Genomic DNA, 21,993 nt, shown 5'->3' with positions numbered 1-21,993 from the left:
TCAGAGTTAAAACGATGTGGGTCTGAGTGTTTGTCCCAGTTGTCACAAGCAGCGCTGTAGTCTGCACGCTTAACTGCATGACAGCACAACCTGCCAGTTTAAATTAGCCCACTAACAGGGGAGAGCAATATGCCAACTGTTACAGTGAATGAAAACATGGTCCTGGGGTTTCACAACAAACTTACTTGGATGGGGTACGGCCAGAATGTTGCCAGGGAAACAAGACGTTGCCGACAGCTGCCCGGTAGCTGTAGACGCCCAGAAGTCCAAGAGCGAGGGCGACCTTGGAGACCCATGAGCACCGTCTTTGAACCAGGAAGTAGATAAGAACCAAACAGAAAGCAGCCAGCAGGGAGATAACCACCTTGTGCTCAGAGCTACAACATAATGACAGACAGAGACAGAAAGTCATGAGGTAAAGAAAAGACCACGCAGTCTCATATACAGTTGCGCTTGGAAATCTCACTCTCAAGTTCATCCATATTTACAATGTGGGTGTAAACATTTTCCTACATATTCCTTTCTCTTAGCCAAAAATTATAGGATGTGTGAAAATGATTTAAGTGATAAAAAAATAAATAATTTGAAATCAAAATACAAAAAACAAAGATTAAACCTTGAAGTAGATTTCCCTGAGTAGGAGCAAACATTTGGATGAGATAAAACACTGTCAATCATATCCTCCAGCAGTAGTTTAAACTTTAAAGCATCAGGGATCTTCAATTGTTCCCTGGATTTGAGTCTATACAGTGTGAAACTACACCGCACTGAGCACAGACAGGAAATTAGACCTCAAAGGACATATCAAAGTTGAACAGACGCTGTTTATTTAGCCGTTAGCTAGATCAGACAGCAGCTGAAGTTGGGTACTTTGAGACAAGATGAGGTGTTACGCCGCCTAGATCTCATTTTCTAAGCCACAGGCAGTGGAGGGTGGGTTGAAAGGGCAAGAACCGGACAGGGAAAAGGTCAGAATTCACATCTCTACTCCACAATGTGATGCATTTTAAAGAAGCAAACCATAACCCCCCTGCCCTCGTGCTGGTGACAAAATATACCAAGTCTTAGTTTAACAGAAATCATAGTTATTCTACAGTCAGAGCAGAAGACTATTTCTCCTTCTAAATCTTGTTTTTCAGAATGGTAAGTGGAGGGTCCTGTCAGATTCTCAGGCAACATTTCATCGGTTCACACCTGGCTTTAAAATAATAACAATATTAGACCACTTGTGATCAGATGTATTTTGTGTTCATTAAGATCAAATGATGTTGCTTTTTTACCCAGTCTGAGTTAACAGATGTGTCTAGGGACAATGTGTGTGGTTGTGTGGGTGTCGACGTAAGCGAGAGAGATGGATAAAAAGAGTGAGCAAAGTTGGGAGGGACTGAATGAATGAATGGGTGCAGCTATGATAAATAGATTTTTATCAATGTAGGATGAAACATTAGTCATTGTGATCAGTGTTGACATTTTGGCGGTGGCCTCAAACATATTAACAAATGTAGGAAGCAAAAAGAAGCAGAAAGTTTAAACTCTAGCAGGTCAGAGGACATCAGCTGAGGTGGTTCTTCATATTGGCCCAGGATACTGTACACATTTCAGACCTGAACTTAGCTCTGACTACTTTTGATTGGATCAGTCAGTACGTCTGAAAACAACAAATCTGAACAGGGGCAGAGGAAGTGCCGGTTAACACCCTATTGTTTCCCTTGAGTGTGTGTGAGGACCAAATAATTAAGAGACTTATTTAGTTAACATGAGTAATTTCCCGATGTATTTCACTCAACCAGCCTCGCCTGAACTTGTTCTATTGATCTCTCACACTTAAATGTAGGCGGAGAGACAAATGGGAATTGAGCAACTTGTCGCTGCACTGCATTCTCATCTACGGAGGAAGGCTACTGTCTTAGGGAACAAATTGGTGTCTCAGCCTTTTAATTATAAATCTATCCTTGCATGACTGAGGAAAACTACTTCAGTGGAACATTCACTTTAACTGCACTGAAAACTCAACTTTACCTCAGCAACACAATATCGTTTGGCAGAACAAACAACATAATAAAGATTTTGTAGAACCTTTTGTGGAGATGTTCAGATGCACATTTGAACTTAAATATAATTACTTTACGAGTAAAATGTATTTTATGTTATCTAAATGGAACTTCAGAGAAACCAAAGACAGAGTCACACCTATCTTCATGCTATATAAACAGAGGTATGTCTTCTCTCTAATGAACATCTTAGGAATCATAATGCTCTCAAGGAAATTCTGATAAGTTCACAAGTTGCTGTATAATGCTAGACAAGACTGCTTGCATGCATCCATCCATCCATTATCTACTCCTCTAATTCTTAGTTAAATAGGCTCTAACCAATATATGTGTAATAACAACAGATGACTATATATGAGTTTGAACAAAGATAATTATTAAACGGCCCTGCTGTACCACTCAGCGATTTTTAGTGTCTTTCAGCTAATTGTTTTGGTTTTACAATAACAGGCTGGAGGCGTGTGATTGGCCCAGGGGCGATGAGGCAGGCAATGGCAACACGATCATGAAAAGTGACATCAACAGGAGGAAATACACTAGGAGAAAATAATCTTTAGATGAATATATATAAAAATAATTATGATAAAATAATAATTGACAATGAAAATATATTATTGATACTTTTTTTTTCTCAAAATATTGTCTGTATTTAGGATTAGTTGATTGAAATTAACTATTTTTAATAAATATACTTTGAACTTTTTAATGTATGTTTCTGTAATTCAGATTTGTGTAGTAATGTTAGAGGATTGGTAAAGCCAACCTGTTCAGCCAATGTCCGACATCAGGAAGATGAGCCCATTGTACCCCGGTCTGGTTGAGCGAGCGCAGCAGCCGGCAGCAGAGCAGAGTGAAGGGCGGCGTGGCTAATGCTAACCACTTCTCGGAGTACATCTCTGCCTTAGGGTGAGCAGAGGGGTGACCGTCTTTGGAGGGCAGGATAAGCTCTTCCTCATCTCTCGAGCCACTCTGCTCTCTGAAGTACTCGCGGCACACATCCTGGAAGATGGCGAGGCAGAGGGTGCTGAGCAGAAAGTACCAGGTTTGGTGCTCCTCCTCTACGAAGCTGCTGGCCGCCAAGCTGAGAGTGTGTCCAACGGTGCCCGCCAGCAGCAACACATCCAGCTCCGAGAGTGACCACTCACTGCCGCTGCCCCTCAGTGGAGACTATACAGAAAGAATAAAAGTGCATGAAAACAGGAGGTTACATGCAATCAACATTTGTATATTTAACTCTGAAAAGATGTCACATTTTTGCTCGGATCTGTTTGTTTCTCGGCTGGGATATCCATGGGATTTTGCAAAGAGGTAGGTCTTGATTAAGTTTTATGCATCAACCCGTCTATTTACCATAAGACTTTGTATATTTGGAATATCTACGCGAATATCTAATCAGAATGTTATTGTTCATCTCAGTGGGATAATTGGTTGGATCAAACTACTGCTTGGGAGATTCATACCAATCTATTTCCAATCCTGAAATAAAACTAATCAAAGAACTGAATGACCCATGTACTTCATAATAAAACAGTCCAATCTGCAGACACTGATATCTCATGCACATCATTTAACACTCAGAAAGGTTTCAGACAGATATAAAGATACAAATAGACACCATCAAGACTGCAGTTCATGATGTGTAGAGTTCCTGGTTAAATAAAAGTTTACTCGTGTATAGTTCCATCAGATTAGTATTTGTCCAATCACTTATGCAAAATGTATTTGCTCAAATCACATTAGCATTTGAAGCAAGTTGAAATGAAGTTCAGCCAACCTCTTATTTCGGCAGCAAGATTTTATCCCAACAAACAGCCACCAAATACAATGTTCCCCTTGAAGATGAGGAGAGAGTTGAACCCGTACATGTATGACCTTGAGGCCACTGTACTCGCTTCACAGGGGAACTGGACTGTTTCATACAGTTCTTGTTTTTCCTGTTACAAAACTACAGGCCTTTGCTGTTTTAAAGGTCCAGTTGGAAGGTCCAGTTGGTAAGATTTAGGTGAAAAGGATCTTATGGCAGAAATTAAATATGAAATAATCCCAGTGATGTTTGATGTGTGCTTCATCTAAATTGTGCAAATTGTTGTTTTCTTTACCCTTAAATGGGCCCTTTATATTTAATTACTTACACTACAAGTGCCACACATTTTTTTGAACTCCTGCAACAGTGCTAAGATGAACCTTCTGAACAATGTTTGATCCCCATTGTATTGTCACAAGTGTGATTGGCTGCTGGATGAACTAAAAGATTCAATAATTCTTTGTCTTTTTGTTAAGCTGAAAAATAGAGGTGTACATTGGGATGAATCAAGTCTTTGGTACAGCAGAGCCTGTTCATTCTGAGCCATCGATGCATATCTGACAACAGAGTTGATGTCCTATATGCCTCTAACTTCATGTCATGGCCCAGTGGGAGCTGCAATGTGTTTTTTATCCAGCTCCCTCCATGTGTCTTTCTCTCCTCCAGTGGTTGTCAAATTATGAAAATTCAAACGCAAAAGGTGTCACGTTTTTTCCAAACTTATTGTATTCATTGCACTGTTTCCATCTATAGGTACGTGGTACTGATTACAAGATATATTCCTAAATTTTTTAGGAAGTATTGCATTTACGTAGAATTTACCACACTCTGCATGTACACAACCAATACAATTCAAGCACGCTGCTGTTAAGGAGTTTTAAAAACAACTTCATGACTTGCCATACCTTTGCGACGATACTCATATTTAAGTATCACATCGGATTTTCAGCACATGAAAAGGAATTAAATTAAATTAAATCTTTACTTAAGCAAAATATCTCGCCTAGTTAAAAAAAAAAAAAAAAAATAGAACTCCTGGATACGCATTAAATTCTAACATGTTTTTCCTTTGGTCATGCTCACTATAAAAATCTTAAGGTATTTGGTCCACTATTTTTCTGCGTAATCCTGCTAAGTAACAAACAAATAAAGATGAAGACATAACCTTCTTAGTGGAGGTAAAATATTGCTGGATTAAGAGGACACCCATCCAAACAGGATAATCAAAATGTATATCTAAAACACACTTTCATCGGGAGCAGATTAAACTAGTCTCCATTTGAGAGGTTACTACAACTTCAAATACTTTGGTCAAAAGTCAGCCACTCAAGTTCAAACAAAGAAATACAAACATATCAGTCAGTCAGAGGATCATTTTTAAAAATACCACCACTGGTCATTTATGACTTCTGTCTACAAACAGCAGGTAAAGCATGAAGTTACTAGCCCTAGCCTGAGAAACTGTCCAGAACATGACAAAAATGACAGACTGTTGTTCTAATTCTTCAGCTGTTGACTCGTAACACAATCAATGGATCAAAAAACAAGATATTAACATGTGATATAAGTAAACTTGGATCAGCTATTTCCCAGAATACATTATATATGCTACGCTAAGATACACCACTGTATGATGACTTATGTATAATCATCATCATTTTTTTTTTTTATAGAATTATTGTTCATCCACCCCTTGCCAAGAAAATGAATAATCATAGTTCGCAAATTCATTCTATTTTTGCCTTAAATATCTTGTCTGGTATTAACGGAGATATGGCACCAAGCATCCTGTAGTGATCTTTTTAAATAGAATGAATTCAAGTAAACAGAAGTTATTTTCCCTTAGTCCAAAAAAATTAGAACTTATTAAACTATTGTATTATTCTCAAAGTTAAATATGCTCCTAACACGTCATATAGGCATTTATTAAGGAGGCTTAACTTTTTAACATTGCACGAATTTCACTCTTGTCATTTGAGTTTTCGCCAATTCCCTCTTTTCAAATATTCCCCCACTTGTAACCATAGAAACTACCTCTTTAAATAAAGTATACTCCCTTCTTGTTCAAATTCATTCAGCTAGAATCCTAATCACATTTTTATTCAAGTAGTGAGGTGGTTAAATGTGCTTAATCTTCAAGTTTCTTGACCTCACTGCGTCGTGCAGAGAAACTAATCAGGATACTTCTAATATAAGTTTTGGACGCCGCCCATAATGCAGTAATTTGTCAAGCCAAACCAGGCGAAGCTCCACACTGATTGAAATGATTACAAAATCTAACAACACCGCACACGGCTGCTGATAATTTTGCATTATTTCCTTCTTTCATTGACGAACTCTGTCCCACGATATTTTCTTTTTTTCTCTTTAATGGCAACTCCAACTTTATTTCAAGGCAGTAAAGTAAATTGAAAGGCAGCTGAAAACTGTCCAAGAAGATTTCTGATTGGCACAAGCACATTTATTTTCCTCCTGTAATAATTTTTTTTAAAAAACCTTTTACTTGTAAATTCATTACTGACAGTAACACGATGAAACAGCTTCATTACTTAATCTCCATAACAAAATGGGTTTTGTCAGTCCCGACGTCGAGGATATTAATTGTATTTCCTCTTCACACAGGTTATTGCAGAGATAAAGATTTGGGCCCTGACTGTTAACTTTGAATCACTGTTTCTGGAACAAGATATAAAAACACGTCATGATACAATAGAGGAAATCTGTACACTAAAATAATGTATTGCCTTTACTGTAATCAATAAGTTGATTTAATTATCAGCTAAGAGTCAATGTAAGAAGCTGAAAGACCACATACAAGTTATCTTCAGGATTTAGACCAAAATGAAGTTAGGTGCTAAAGTAATTATTTTTTTCATGGGGTCAGTTAGTAAAGGTTGAAATCAAGAACATTTTCAGCAACAATAGATTGTTAGACGTAGTTGAACCCTATTTTAAGATGTTGGTCTGTTTTAACTTCACTTAAATACAGAAAAGCATTGAGTTACTGCAACTTGTATATCCAGGGAGTATCTTTCAAAAGTTATGGGAGTTAGCAAAGAATCTCATCAACTTACTTTGTGTGTAAGAATATGTCTTTGTTTATTCACAACAGGTACTAAGTGGATGAGCACACATTATAAGAATTCATTTTGACATGAAACTCAAATTGAAACTGAAGCCTCTCCTAAGCTAAATCAGTGACTGTAGAGTTTGTAGACTTTAAGGTTTTATAATTGATGACAGAATACATCTTATTATGCATTCAAATATAGTGTAACTAGCCTTTATAATCTGCTTGAGTGGGATAAGGTGTGACTTGGGATAAGGTTTGACTGGAGACTCCACTCTCACAAAGACAATAACAATCCTGACATGACTTATAGTAAACTGTTGTTATCTGCTCCCTCCCATGGTGGATAATACTGAGATGCAACTTTTGTACTTCAAGCTTTTTAGTGAGGCTGTCAGCAAGAGCTGTACCAACAAGATCTGTAAACAGATTTGTGTTACAGTAAATACTGTTTTACAAATATATATATATATAAACTCATATATAAAAGCAAGAACCACTGAGACTCATTAATACCAGTGTTTCCCTCAATCTTCTCAACTCTGAGGTTCTGCTTTGAGGATTGGTTAGTTTAATATAGTTGGGACACTTATTAATCCCTGATGTTTGATAAATAATTGATTAGTTGATCAAAAGAAGGAGTCAAATGTCAAATAAATATGAAATCAATCATTAGTTATGGCCATAACTACCAGAAAATGATTATTTCCCTTTTATTTCGTGGTCCTAGATTTCGTGTTCTAGAGACGTCAGAAAATTCTTCAGATACTGCTGAAAATTCTGGTTGGGCATTGGCAAGTGAGCAAATCTATGTACTGATCCGATACCATGTAATTAAAGATATTAGTTTCCCCCAGATAAATCTGCAATTTTCTTTATAGGCAAACCACTTCTCGCTCCAGAACAACAGCTGCGCTGTACTTCCACTAGCCAGCATTGACATAGAGCAGCTGCGAATAATCCCACAAGTAAAAGTGACGTGGACTGTATACAATACTTCAGGTTCAAAGGGTGTCACTACTTAAATGTCTTCAATTACAAAATGTGGCAGCATTTAACAGCTATTTAAAGGAAGTAACTGTTATTTATTCTTAGATGTATTTAGAAATTTATTGTGTTCTTTTTCAGTTACGTTAAACTAGATAAGAAAAGAAGTTCTATGTCATTCTCTGTGTATTATACAATGTATTTGTTTATCAAAGGGTTTAACCTGAGCCACGGCCATACAACGATGATAGCAATCATCACTTCCACACAGGGCGAGTAGCAGACAGCTATTAAAATACAATATAAGTAGCTGTTTTATGCACTGGCATCAGATTGGTACTTGACAGTGACCGATATGCAAAGTCTAGGTATTACAATTTAGTAGTGGGAAGGAATATTTTTTACCTGAACTTGTCACTTCGAGAAAAATAGGTATCGTTAAAATCTTTCTAAATAGATTAATTAATTTAGTTCATAACAACTTTCTGTTACAATTCTAGTGAAAGCATGGTAATTTCTCAGGAATTTGACTCTCAGTGAGGAGACATATTTCTCTTTATGCGTCCAAAAGCTCTCTGAGGTATGTGCACATTGACATTTTTATGGCATTAAACTTCCACTGAGTCAAAGAAACATCCATAGCACTGTATAGTATAGTGTGTAGTGTATAGATATGGACATTTATTTATTTGCCCAAATTAATGGTCTGTGGAATTCCTCAGACTTTTTTTCACCGTGTCAGCACTTTCTTGAAGTTTGCGGAAGGGAATTGAGATGTAACCTTTAAATTAGTGTGAGCAAAGAGATCCAGCAGTAAAGACAAATCATCTTTTAGGCCAATTCAAACAAGCACTAAAGGCTGAGAGCGTCCACCTTCTGAAGAACTTGTCTTGTTATATCTGATTGATTGCTCAAATTTAAAAGAGTTATCTATATATATAGCTGGCATTTACTTTTATTTGTGGAGGTCCTTTTCAATACAGCACTTTGTCCATTAACTTTGGAGGTTTATTGTGCCATGGTAGATTAGTGACTGTTCCCCTTGACATTTTTAATGCTTAATAAATGATTTAATTTTAGCAGTGCACCAACAGGTTCAGCCCATGTTATCTTATGCTTTTGATTATGGAAGAAATCTGGCATCAAGTAGTATGTGGTTAACCTTTGTCGAAGTGATGGCGAAAGGGGAAACATCACTACAAAGTTGAAGAAATGGGAAGTTTTAATTTTTCCACTGATAAAAGTAATCTGTTTTGCAGAGTTAGGCCAAATGTTACCATTGTTTTCACTTTAGTTTTATTGCCGAAGATAAAACTGCTTGCCAAAAAGCCTCAAGTGACATAAACAGAATCCCACTGTTGTACTGACTTTCATAAAGCTTCCATAATTAACTCGGGCAGGGCAATGAAACTATATAAATAATTATTGCAGTATAATTTCATCAATAACGATATAAACAAAGCTTAATATATATCGATTAGAGCTGTGAAAAATAACACGTTAATGCGTTGATTAAATTACAGGATTCATTCGTGATTTTTTTTTAACGCATTTAACGCATGCGCAGAAGGAGGACCTTCCAATATATACACAATTCCGCCCAATCTGCACTAGTTGCCGCTTTAGTGCAGTCAGACGGCAGCTGCTATTCAAACAAACAAATAACATGGATAATTCTGACGAACCTGAGGAGCTTCTGGATGGGAAGATCGTGTTCCAAAAAAACAAAGATCGAACATTCAATAAAACCAAGGTGATATGCACACTCTCAAAAAATAGAAAACTGTTCAACCATCCTATAAAAACAAAGGCTAAGAAGCCCAAATAATTTCTGTTTGATTTAAAAAGAAAAGAAAAAAGAAGCCCGAATTCTGTTTAGGATGAAGATTATATTAATGTTCCATATGGAATAGCAAAGGGAACTGCTAATGAACTGCTGAGTTGCAGCACCATTGTTGTTATTTATTTACGAATAAAAAAGAAAACATTTTAAATGTATATATCCGTCTTTTGTCATAAATCTTTTTGTTCTCACAAAAATATACCGAGAAAATTGTTAATGTGATTAATCATAATTAATCCATAGAAACATGTGATTATTTGATTAAAAGTGTTAATCATTTCACAGCCCTAATATCGATATAACGCTTTTATATTGTATATAAGCACAGTGAGGAGATATAATATATCATTGGTCACATTTGTGAAATGTTTTGCTGTTTGTCATTCTCTGCTCATAAAAGAGTTTAAAACCACAACCTTTTCTCAGGAGCAAACATAAGTCTTTAAACTTTAAAGAAATAATAATGTTACATTTATCGTGATAATTGTAGATATAGACTGATAGGAAAATGTTTATCATGATGTAACTTTATATTTATATCCCCTAGCCCAATGTTCAACAGAAAATCTATATAAATTTTTCCTACAATAGCTTTATATTGATGTAGTCAAGTTTCTTTGGCCTATTTTCTTTACTTTCATTAAACCAGTTGATACCTTCGCATGGCAATAAAAAGGTAGAGTAAATCTTTCTGTGATGCAGAGTGGAAGACACCATTTAGCTGCAGACACACAATGATCCGCACGGACTCACTTCTGATAGACTGGTTTTTGATATGAGTAAAAACATATGCTATGTATAACAATGGATTAGGCTCATCAGAGCAGCAGTGTGTTTCAGACATGCAAGATGTTTTTAAGGGATTCTGAAAACAATGGGAGCCTGTGACCTCTGGGACGTAGCGTTGAACCTGCAGTGGAACAAACTGTAGCAGCTCACATTGTAATGTTCTACTGACCTCAGTAGTGAAGTTCAGGAGTTTGAACAAAACTCGTACTTTCTCTATTTAAAGATCCTTAGGCTAATATTAATATGCTCAACATATTAAGGGTAAGTTATTAAACCTAATGATTATTCCATTTTCCATTAAAAACACACAGTGTGCGTACCAATATATGCACTGTTAACTTGAATGCAGTTCTAAAATTGACTAAAAGGCACTCACTGAAAATATTGTCATAGATCCTAGAAAATCCACAACAACGTGTTATTAGGCCTTTTTTTCCAAAGTAAAGGAACAATCTGATATAAAGCTGAATTAGTGAAGACTTTGCTAAATCACAAAGTAGGTGAAAATAACACAGGTACGTCACCCGACCCTTGAAAAAGTTAGTGGATTTTCTCTAAAATAAATTCTGATGGTCCCAAAGGTAAAGTTTCTTTACCTGAAGGAAGTGAAAATGTATTTTGCATGAGCTCTGAATACAAAGACATAAGACCTTTTTGCACAATTGTTCCTTGAAGCTTCTTTTTTTATAAAACAATCAAAAAGGTTTGGACTTTAAATGCAGCTGTGCACAGGTAAAGGATCTGTCACTGTCTCTATCTTTGTGTATGAGTGGTATATTTAGACGCACAAACTCACCTTCCCGTGAATCTTCGTCCCCTGGGGGAGTCGGCGTGTTACCATGGAGATCAGAATACAAAACATCGCCGAGGAGAAGACAACAGCAACAAACACGAGACCCCAGGAGAGGCTGCAGAAGTAGCAGGAGCTCTCGGCAGATGTGCACACCAAGACGTGAACTGAGGAGAGCAGCAGGCACAGGAGGTAGAAAGGCAGGGAGAGCAGGGATGAAAGGACGGGCAGGTCCACTGCTGCTGCACCGCTGAGGGCTTCAGGCATCGCTAGCAGTAAGACCAACAGGAGCTTGAAGGCCAGGAGTGGGGGGGAGAATGGAGAGAAGAAGAAGAGAAGTTTTAAATAACTTTAATTAAGCTTTCCTTAAACTGACACTACATTAAACAACCACACAGCAGTTGTATTCAATTTATCTTGGAGATCAAGTAGGAATAGGTCAACATCTGAATACATTACCTAAAGGCAGACTTGATGCATCATGTTCAAGAGGCCAAAAACATGTATTGTGAGCTTGACCTTTAACCAACAAAATCTCATTATTTGATCCATGCATCTAAGTGAGCATTTGTCCCAAATTTGAAATGATTCTCTGGAGGAGTTCTTAAAGTAACATTTCACAACATCCTGTGAACTTTGACTTTAGACCACAGATGTAATGAAATTCTGTATAGGTGTTTCTTATGTATCGCATTCTCAAGAACATGAGGCAACCATGATCTTTGCTTTTGAAATTCTTATTTGTTCATCCCTGATTCCAAATGAAAATTTTTACCAAATTTGAAGAAATCCCCTCAAGGTGTTCTTCAGATACGGTGTTCACGGGAATGGGATGCATGGACAACACGAACAAAAAGTATGCATCCGGCCACCAGCTTTTCGGCGACGCAGAGCATAAAGTGACCGAATGCGACCTACATTTCCGAGATGCCCTTAACCCGCAATTCGCGCCGCGGGATCTATTCTGTTTATTCGCGTTACGCGATTGGCCGACTGGCTGAAGCAGCTACAGTTGCTGTGTTGTGGAAACAATTTGGAGAAGCCAGCGCAGATTTGTGTGGGTCCACAAGCCCATTTGGAAGAACACCCAGCTCACGGACTTTTATGGAACCCTCCAGGAGCTGTGTCTGGATGATGTCATTTCCTGGGCTACCTGATGCTGACGTGTGACCGGTTTGATCATCCTCTAGCTCAGTCGGTGCCAGGACTGAGTCTGGTGAGTTTCAGTATCAGCGCTCACTGGCTTACTTGGATGCGAATGACGTGACAGACACATAATATCGGCAAACGCAGGATAGATGCTATTCACGCCCGATCGTGTCTTTGCATTGACTTTGTATGTAATCTCAACATGTGAACGCACCATCATAAACCATATAATGGTTTGAATAGAGCATTTATGAATGGTGGGGACAATTCAATTAAAAATTGGCCATATATAGATAATATATAAGAGACCACAGCAACAAGTTTACTCCATAATTGCAAAGCATCTTCTTCCTGATCTCAATTCTCTTATCGAAAAAACCTTTCTGTATTGTATTTGTTTTCTCAGACACATCAGTTACAAATCATTAAAGTGCGGAGGATGAATTCATTTCTTCTGTACTCACCTGGAATACAAAGACCATGCCTGCGATCATGGAGTACATGTCGTACTTGCCCAGCTGTTTGCCGAGAGCCGAGCTCATGGAGGCCAGGGCGTCCAGATACTGCTTTAGGACCTTTTTCCCCATATTGGACAGCACCTCGGAGGTGTTCCCCTCTAGGTAGAGCTTCATCCAGCTCCCATGAGCCTTTTCTGCCACACGGAACTGCTCAAAGCCAGCCTCTGGATTTGACAGAAGTTAGCAAAGGAGGGGTTGGGAATAAGAAAATGGACCGTTTAAATTGTGAAGTGACATTTATCAGACATTATTGTTTTTTGTCAATTACTTAAATGGTGTTAATGTCGTATACTTCCTGCTGCAGCTATTGCATTCAGACATATTTGTCAAAACGAGAAATTAATAACCACTTGAATTTCCTCTTGCAGATCACCTTGATTTTTCAGTCTTTATTTATCACCAATTGTCCTGATGCATCAAGACAATTAACCTTATTAATTGGCGCAATTAATCTGAGCTTTACAGTTATTTAGCATCACTTCTGCTTTCAGACTTCCTCTTAAATGCAATGTTTCCGTAGTCCGCAGTCTTGTTAGTAACCAGCATTATTTTCATATCAACAATCTAAAACCATATTGTTACATTATAAGAATAATTGTTGTAATTTTACACCCAAGTTTGGATGCTGAGCCACGATCAGCATCCAATCGTGGTTGTAAAATTTGCCTTTATAAATACAAACAAAACCATGCAAAACTGAAGAAAAGTTAGAGGAGTGCTTTGCCAGACATCAGAAAAGGCCTCAAGGGAAACAGTCTACTCTGCCGTATTTCATCATTAAGAGAATGCAGGTATTTGTATAATTATGAATGAGAGATCAGTAATATTACTCACCTCTTCATCAATCATACTGGTGTATGCTGGATGTTTTAAAAGTGTTTTTTGTCTTTTCAGTGTCTTGTTTCTTTAAAGGTTCGGTTCGTAAGATTTAGGTGAAAGGGAATCTGTTGGCAGAAACTGAATATAAAATAATCCTAGTGATGTTTTCTCTAGCATGTTTCACCTAAATAGTCCAATATGTTGTTTTTTCTTTACTCTAGAATGAGCCTTTACATTGAACTACTTTATATCTACATCAAGAGCGGGTCGTCTCTACGGAGGCCGCCATGTTTTTTACATTAGTCCAAACTGGATTGGTTATTATGACAACTGAAGGTTACCACAGGTTCTCTCTCATTTCTTGACGGGAAGGGTGAGTCGAGGGGTGTTCAGCTGCAACATGCAACTTCAACACCAGATTTCACTAAATTCTTCACACTGAACCCTTACAATTGTTTGTGTAGTAAAGAATGTTATGTGTAATTGGACAATCGATGACGGATTCACATGTGTCGACAAAGCAGATGAGATTATGCCCATTTTCATTTGACTTCAGTGCTTTAGGAGCTTGTTCAAGGACGAAGCAATGTGGAGGTTTGATTTGTGATACACTTCAGTAAAACACACACACACACACACACACACACACACACACACACACACACACACACACACACACACACACACACACACACACACACACACACACACACACACACACACACACACACACACACACACACAACTAAAAACAACATTTTGGAGTACAGCTCCTATCTCAGCAGCATAGGCATAGAGGTGATAAATGGTGACTGTGGCTTTGCCAGACAGAGAGGCTGGTAGAAATATTAGATCCTTAAGCCACAGGCATGAATCATGCAATATCGATGGCCCTGGCCATGTTTCATCTGTCTCAAAGTACAGCGACTGGTTAATGGCCCTCCAAGACGCCTGAGGTTAGAGTCACAAAACAAAATACAATATGAAGATTGAAACATGGTGGACAGGCAGAGATTAGGGCAGAGACATATAGATGAAGAACAAGGTTTTTTAAACCTCTCATCACCTGAGTTAACCTTCCAAAACCTTCCCTTTATGTTAGGGGGGTTAGTCTTACTTAGGTACAAAGATAAATTGTTTTAAAACCTAAAGGAGAAATAGAATTGTGGCGGCTTTTGGCCACTTCGGCTTATAGTAAAGCTGGGTGATAAAACAATAAAGATAATTATCGCAAAATGAATATTCCTCGATATAAATATAAGTCTTGGCTGATACAGCGTCGATAGAACTCATTCCAGTTTTGAAAGACAACACGAACAGCCAATGATAATGGGAATAGCATCGTGCCAAACCAATCATGTGGCTGGAATTAAGTTACAGCTACGCCAGCTTAGGTTGAGGCACAGAGTGGAGGAGTAGCAGCAGCCCACGTGCTAATGTTTGGGCTACTGCAGCCGTGCCCACCTACAAGTACGTCAGACGAGAGCGACAGCAAATAATAAACATCCTTAATAATTAATCATTGGCCTGTGTCCTGCTGTCACTGCCACCGCACAGAACCAGGAGACAGTGGGTGAAGATGCGCAGCTGTTACTGGTAGGATTGGGTTGTCATGGTGGAGTTCAGTCACAGAATGATCATCAGAAACCAGGATAAGATTTCTTACTTCAACTAGTAAAATCGGGGTTCTCAAATCCACGATAAGAGCCAGTCCAGGATACTGAAATTTGGATATGATGTTTAAAAGCTTGAATACAATATTGGGATTGTTCATAAACCCGATAACCGGGATACATGCGTGCATGAAAATGCAGTGACTCACTGTGCATTTTAAAACTTTGTTTTATGTTTTTTTTCGGTAGTAGTAGTTTTGTCCTTGATGAAACATACTTGGATGCTGAAAAGAGGAACATTTCACCTCAGACCGCAGACAAATTTCTTTTGAGAAACTTCTTTCACACCCAGTTAAAACGTGACCCCAACAGGTGTCCAACTGACATGCTGCTTAAAATACCGTCCCAGGCGAATTTCCCAGAAGTGACAACTATTACATTCTGCTGCATAACAGCTTCATGATTACCCAAGTGGACAGATAAAAAAAAAAAATCAACACATCCAAATGTAGGTCTGCTGAAATAATTTCCATTTCATCCCATCACTATGGAAACCAGGGACCAAAATAGTGAAGGGAAATGTGCTGCCAGAGTTTTTTTTATGTCAAAGAAGTAGTTTGTTTCAAATCAAGTTCTGAAAATGCGTTATTAGCTTATTACCTCAAAGAGGTTTGTGTCACTGTTTTCTTTCAGACAGCTCTCTGTTAACTGAAACTACGAATGCGTTTGGGCCCAAAGACGTAACAAGACTAAACAAAACCTTAGATCATTTGGAAACCATGAATGCAGGAACAGACTCAAATGAAAATCCATCCAGTGGTTATTAATATATTTCACAATGTGGTTAAAAATTTGTAGACACTGCTGTCAGTGGTTTCCTTCATCAATGCGACCATTTTTCCTTTCGTCTCCGTCTTGGTAGTCTCTCAGGAGGATCTTTATCCCTGACCCCATTTGAAAAACATGTAGAAGTGAAATCTGAAATGTCATTAAGTTAATTTACTGTAACTTGTTACAAAGCCAAGCTAATGGTTTAAATCAGTCCTGCAGTGCTTGACAAGGATTCTTACATTAGTTTGTAAATATTTTGCTTCTCTGGTCATCCCATTTGTCCTAGCTGCGGTTATCTTTGCTCAGAAACTTCTCATTAGTTCAGATGGTTGTGGTTGTGTGAGTTATCTTAGCACCACCAGTTATTTATTTTGTCATAACTTCAAGCTCAAATCTATTCTATGCTCACGAAAAAACCTAAGCAATAAAAAAAGTTGACTTTTGGTTTAAACGGCTCAAACAAAAAAAAACGGCTGTTGAAGATTATGAAATCTCAAATTAAATACCACATGTCCAATTAGTTTCCAAAAAAGCAACTAATCAAAGAGCCTTCACTGCCTCCGTGCCTCTGTCTCATTTACAATAACAAGATAAATTCCTTCCGACCCATCAAACATTAGCAATGGTTATGCTGCCATTGGTGTATCACATGTTTGCCAAAGTGGAGGACAGCAGTGGAGGACAGCAGCAGAGAGCAGACGGAGAGGGAGGAAAATAGGAGGCGTGGGGGAGAGTCAGCAAGATGGATAACTCTGACAAACAGTGTGACCCCCAGATATAAGTAGGGAGCAAAACGTGCGAGGATATAAGCATACATTTGCACAAAGAGTAGGCAGCATGAATGTGCCTGAACAAATCGTAGACTGTTTGCAAGGCTCCTGTGTTGAGTTTTCACAGATGTAAGGTTATTTATTCATGAACTTGAAACAAAATCCGTATACAAATTTGCAGTCACTCACATTCCGACATGACAGGAGCCGGCGTGCTCAGAGCAGGTCAGTGTTTATGGCGGCTTTTTATTCCCTTCTTCTCGTCGGTGCATGTGTGATTCATCTGCACCAACCAGACACTACAAATGTACTGAAGCTGGAACATCTACAGGATTAAATCTTACTGCAAAATGAATACTTTCAATCTTACAATAGAAACCATAAGCCGAAATACAATGCGTTTCAATGGATTTCTTTTCATCTTTGTCATGTTGAAATCTAAAATTCCCTGTTTCTGTAAAAGACCACAGTGTTGATGACGTTTGGTGTGATGAATGTTTTGAATTGGTGAGATGATTCTACCCTAGCTTTTAATCAGACTGTTTCAGGTTAAACTCTGTGAGAAGCTGCTTTGATGCAGGCGACAACATGCTGTGAATAATGAGGAGATGGACTTTTATTTAGAGCAAACCATTTCTGAGTCAACTCAAGGCTGTGCCATCTGCGTTTTTTTTTTTTTCAGTGACAACACTTACATGCACAAAATGTGAGGGAAAAACAAAATGACACTCAAATCTCAATAAGTATATAACCCTCTTAGTGCTAGTTATGCATATGTTACGTCAATACCTCATGTGGAGTATTGAGATAACACTGGCTGTAACAGACATCTGTCAGACAGCTAAATGTTATACCTTCAGATCAAAAAGTGGCTGATGCTGTGCTACTAAAAGGTATACAGCTCACATTACACTTGAAAGTGGGGGGCCACTGTCAGACCGCCAGGCCTACGTTAATGGGCATGCAATGAAATGCTAGTCGGCTGGTTTTATGAAGAGTGCCGCTGTACTTGTATATTTTTTCTGTCTTTATTCAATCAAAATTATATATGTATAGCCTATATCCACAGATCACTATTTGCCTAATAGGGCTTAACAAGGTTTGATATCCGCTGCCCTTAACCCTTGTATAGAGTGAGGAAAAAACAAATGTTAGTTCAATAGCTAAGTAAGGAATGTCTTTGATTTTTCGCTCTTCTGTTCTATTGTGTTGTTAGGACATGTGTGATGCTTTTAAAAAGGAAGTAATTTAGATATCCTTGCTGATGTTAGAGCTAGCCTTGGTTAACAAGGCTATTTTTATCCTAGCCACTGTAGCCAGTCTGACTTAACCATAGCTGAAATTGAAAGCTTAACAACCAATTCATACATATATTGTGTTTGGTGCTCAACAAGTTTGGATTCAGCTAACATGAAGCAACATAAGCATTCATTTGGAGTCCGTAATCTGGTTAGAAAATTTCCAAAATGTACTTTTAGCTCTGTTTTGGTCTCCACCAACTCCCAAAGGACATATCTCTCCATTTAGCTGCTGAATCCTCCAATATACCCACAAGCTACTAATTAACTTTGTTTGTCTGATTGGTGCTGGGAATGTTTATTATTTAGTTTGCGGGAAAAGAAGGATCAGAAGTCAGGTCAGAATTCTATGTGGGTATGAACCCTCTCACTTTACAGCCTACCTAGCCCATTGTTAAAAGAAGAAAAAGGCTGAACAGGGCATTCAGCGTGGTTAAAGTGAATGAGTAAAGCAGGGGCCTGTGCAATGAAGCAGAAATATTTTTTTGTGGTTATACAGGGTAAATTCAGGGATTACCGTCCTCAGAAGCTGATTTACTTTTTATCGGTGTAAATCGCAATGGTAACTTATACTGAACGGCTAACCTGCTCTGGAGCAGGTTAAATTGGTGTTAAGAGATCAACCAGTGTAAAACCAGCACCCACTGACAAATTAGTTCCTTTGTAACATGACATCACCGTTCTGGGAGGATCCCCTGGAGCTGGGGGTGGATTGTTTGAGTCTCTGAGGATAACAAGGGTCTTCAGAGATCGTAAAATCCTTTTGACTACTCCCACAGTATCTTCCTTATAAGATATATAGATTCTCATCAGAGGGAACGACCCACCTCTGACAACTGCTGGAGTCGTACATAACCAGCCTGACACGTAGGAGCAATGCGCTCACAGTACCACAGACTGTCGGCACCACTCTACGTTTCTTTGCTTGTGGGAGTTAATGTATATTGATGTACTAGGTGTGTTAGCAGCGGGATAACCAGACATAGTATTATTCTTTTATCCTTTCATTTAGGTAGCTTTATTCCAAGAGGGTAAATATTTATTTGGAAAAGGTATTAGATAGTTTATAGCTTTACCTTGTGATGCCCACTTCAGTTCGGCAGGTTTTGTCATTGTCAATTTTATTTATATAGCTCATTTAAAACAACTTTGATGATCAAAGAACTTCACAACGTAAGATTCGTTAGTGAAGAAAAGATGTTATTAATATTGTTCCCACGCGTAATGTCGTTGATGTGTGCATGAAAAAAAAAAAAACAGACACTGATACTATTAGCACTCTGGAAGCAGCAGAGCATAATGATGAGACTCCCTGTAAGCAAAGGTCCTTGTTAGCTGGGCTTTTAACTACGGAGAGTGGACACAGGAATTTGCAACCCACCTTTCTCATAGTTGGGCGTGCTGTCTTTAAGCAGGCAGCTGAGCTGGTGGCCATTGAGATGCAGAAAGCGCAGCTGGTCTCTGAGTGAGCTTTCTTCGAGGACACCTGGGATGACGCGGCCCACGCTGTTTTGAGATATTGGCAGGCCGAGTCCAAGGGCCAGGGTTGGGGTCAGGTCAACCTGCTCGACCACTCCGGGCTTCTCCATTCCCACTGACATGAAGAAAACAACACACATGGAAAGCAGTAAGTGCACCTGCAATACATGATGTTTTTTTAATGGCACATGGATTAACTGCATTTTAATATATATACTTTGAGGTTTATTTGTTCAGAAAACAACACAGCAAAAACCGGGGTCACTGAAATTGCATGCTATCAGGTTCCTCATCTATTTCCAAATTACATTGAAAGTGAAAATGCACCACTTTCTGTTTGCTTGAGGATTTTTCCCATGAAAAAACCTGCAGTTCAAAACACGGAAAATGGAAAAGCTTTCAAAAATGATCCAAATGTTGAATCTCAATTGTGTAACTATCAACCAATCAATCAATCAGTAATAGCTGCAAAAACAGGAATTTATTTATAAGAACAAAAGTCACATTTTATTTATTCAAACCTTAAAGCAATTCACAGACAAAAAGTGTTCTATGGAGGATTTCTGCGTTCACCCAATAAGAGGTTGTCTAAAAGCCTTTCACAGCACTCATCAAGATGAAGCAGGAAAAGGAGGTACTTCTCCTGAAGTCACATCACTGACAGTAAAGTATCCCACGCCCCTCTGTTATTTGGAAGTCAGTGTATTTTTATGTATAGTATATTTTAGTTGGACACCACTCTAGTGAAAACAGATGAAGAATCTCATTGCTGCTATCGTTTTCCCCTCAGGACCATCAAACTGCGGTCACAGAAAATGGAGAGGGAGTGTGGAGGAACGTCAACAACCTTAATCCACAAAGGACTTATTTTATGTATTAAGACAGAGTGTATTAGTGGCATCCAATTTGCTGATCAGGGTAATATCTAGAATCTGAATGCACCAGCAATAAGCCTCATAATGACTTGTCTATTAATGGCTGTACATATGATGAATAGGGTAGTCACAACATGTTGAACCAATGAAACAAAAATATAAATGAAAAGAAACTATCAAGTGATTGTGACTTTGCCTGTCCCATGTTGAAACTTCCTGTAAGGAGCTTTTCAGAATACAAACAAAGAGTGGAAGCAATTTGGGGCGGGAGCCACAATGTGCACATTGTTTTTTTATGTTTGAGGGAAGTTTTCAGATTAAGATAATTAACGATTCTGCTGTATGCATCCAAATATTAACACCACATGGCAGGGAGGCAAGACGGCTGTAAACTGAAGGCTGGGACAACAGACATCAGTTATGAGCTCTTTTGGAAAAGGACACAATGAAATAGGTCGAGAAATTCACCAATTTAAGTGAAAAGATTCGTGCCATAAATCTACCAAGTAGATCAGGCTTGTTTATATGTGTGCAGTGACTGTCTATTGTTAAAGTTATGGTTTTAGTTGCAGCAATTGGGAAACAGGTTTTTGTCAAACACATTATTTTTCATGATGTTGTCATTTGATCCCAACAAAGACGTCAAGAAGAACTAATTGCTTAGCAGACCATGATGGACCACATATACGTATTGTTACCTTCAATCAGTGTGTACTGTACTATTTGGGTATGACCATGGGAGAGTTACACAACAGAGCGACTCACATTCTGGCAGAACAGATGTATCATAACTCCGTGAAAGGTTACACACACTGAATGCAGATTCAGAAATGAGAAAACTGCAGCTGAGCACAATGCCACATGCATTACAGCTCACTAACATTATCTCTACAATACCACAGTTACAGCCATGTCTAAAGTCCTAATACCTCAAATATACAGAGTATCACATTTTCTCAGCTTAAATATGCCTCTGTATGAATGCTGTCACAATAACAACCTTAGCAGCTATGTGAAAATTTGTTATGAAGAAAGAAATGTGTGTATGGGCCCTGTAGCTCTGTTCATTCATATCTCTCTTGCCTCAGGAGGCGGATATTTTGTCTATCAACACATTAAACCATTGTTGCATCAGTTACTGAGTTCGTTGCACTACTGTTGCTGAGGGTTCCTGGCTGGGAATTCATCACCTTACCCATTCTGTGTTATTGTTCTTAAATTATTTTGACTGTAATACAGGAAAACACAAGGATAGTGAAAGATGTACAAAGAGACCATGTGGCTTCTTGTGACTGCGCTGTTTGATT

The 21,993-nt window shown here is 38.4% G+C and overlaps 1 protein-coding gene across 1 annotated transcript in view; it reads right to left on the bottom strand.

The window, feature by feature from the left end:
- Positions 1-21,993, bottom strand: part of pigg (phosphatidylinositol glycan anchor biosynthesis class G) — a 68,805-nt gene that overhangs the window by 26,603 nt on the left and 20,209 nt on the right. Inside the window, exons 6-10 of the mRNA XM_053428846.1 lie at positions 19,714-19,926; positions 12,948-13,165; positions 11,341-11,625; positions 2,815-3,218; positions 186-377 (exon numbers count right to left, since the gene is read on the bottom strand). Of these exons, the coding sequence (XP_053284821.1) occupies positions 186-377; positions 2,815-3,218; positions 11,341-11,625; positions 12,948-13,165; positions 19,714-19,926 (1,312 nt within the window). The remainder of the gene's footprint in view (positions 1-185; positions 378-2,814; positions 3,219-11,340; positions 11,626-12,947; positions 13,166-19,713; positions 19,927-21,993) is intronic.

The sequence above is a fragment of the Pleuronectes platessa genome, chromosome 8 (genome assembly GCF_947347685.1).
Source record: "Pleuronectes platessa chromosome 8, fPlePla1.1, whole genome shotgun sequence".
Taxonomy (NCBI): domain Eukaryota; kingdom Metazoa; phylum Chordata; class Actinopteri; order Pleuronectiformes; family Pleuronectidae; genus Pleuronectes; species Pleuronectes platessa.
This window is presented reverse-complemented; position numbering and strand designations above follow the sequence as displayed.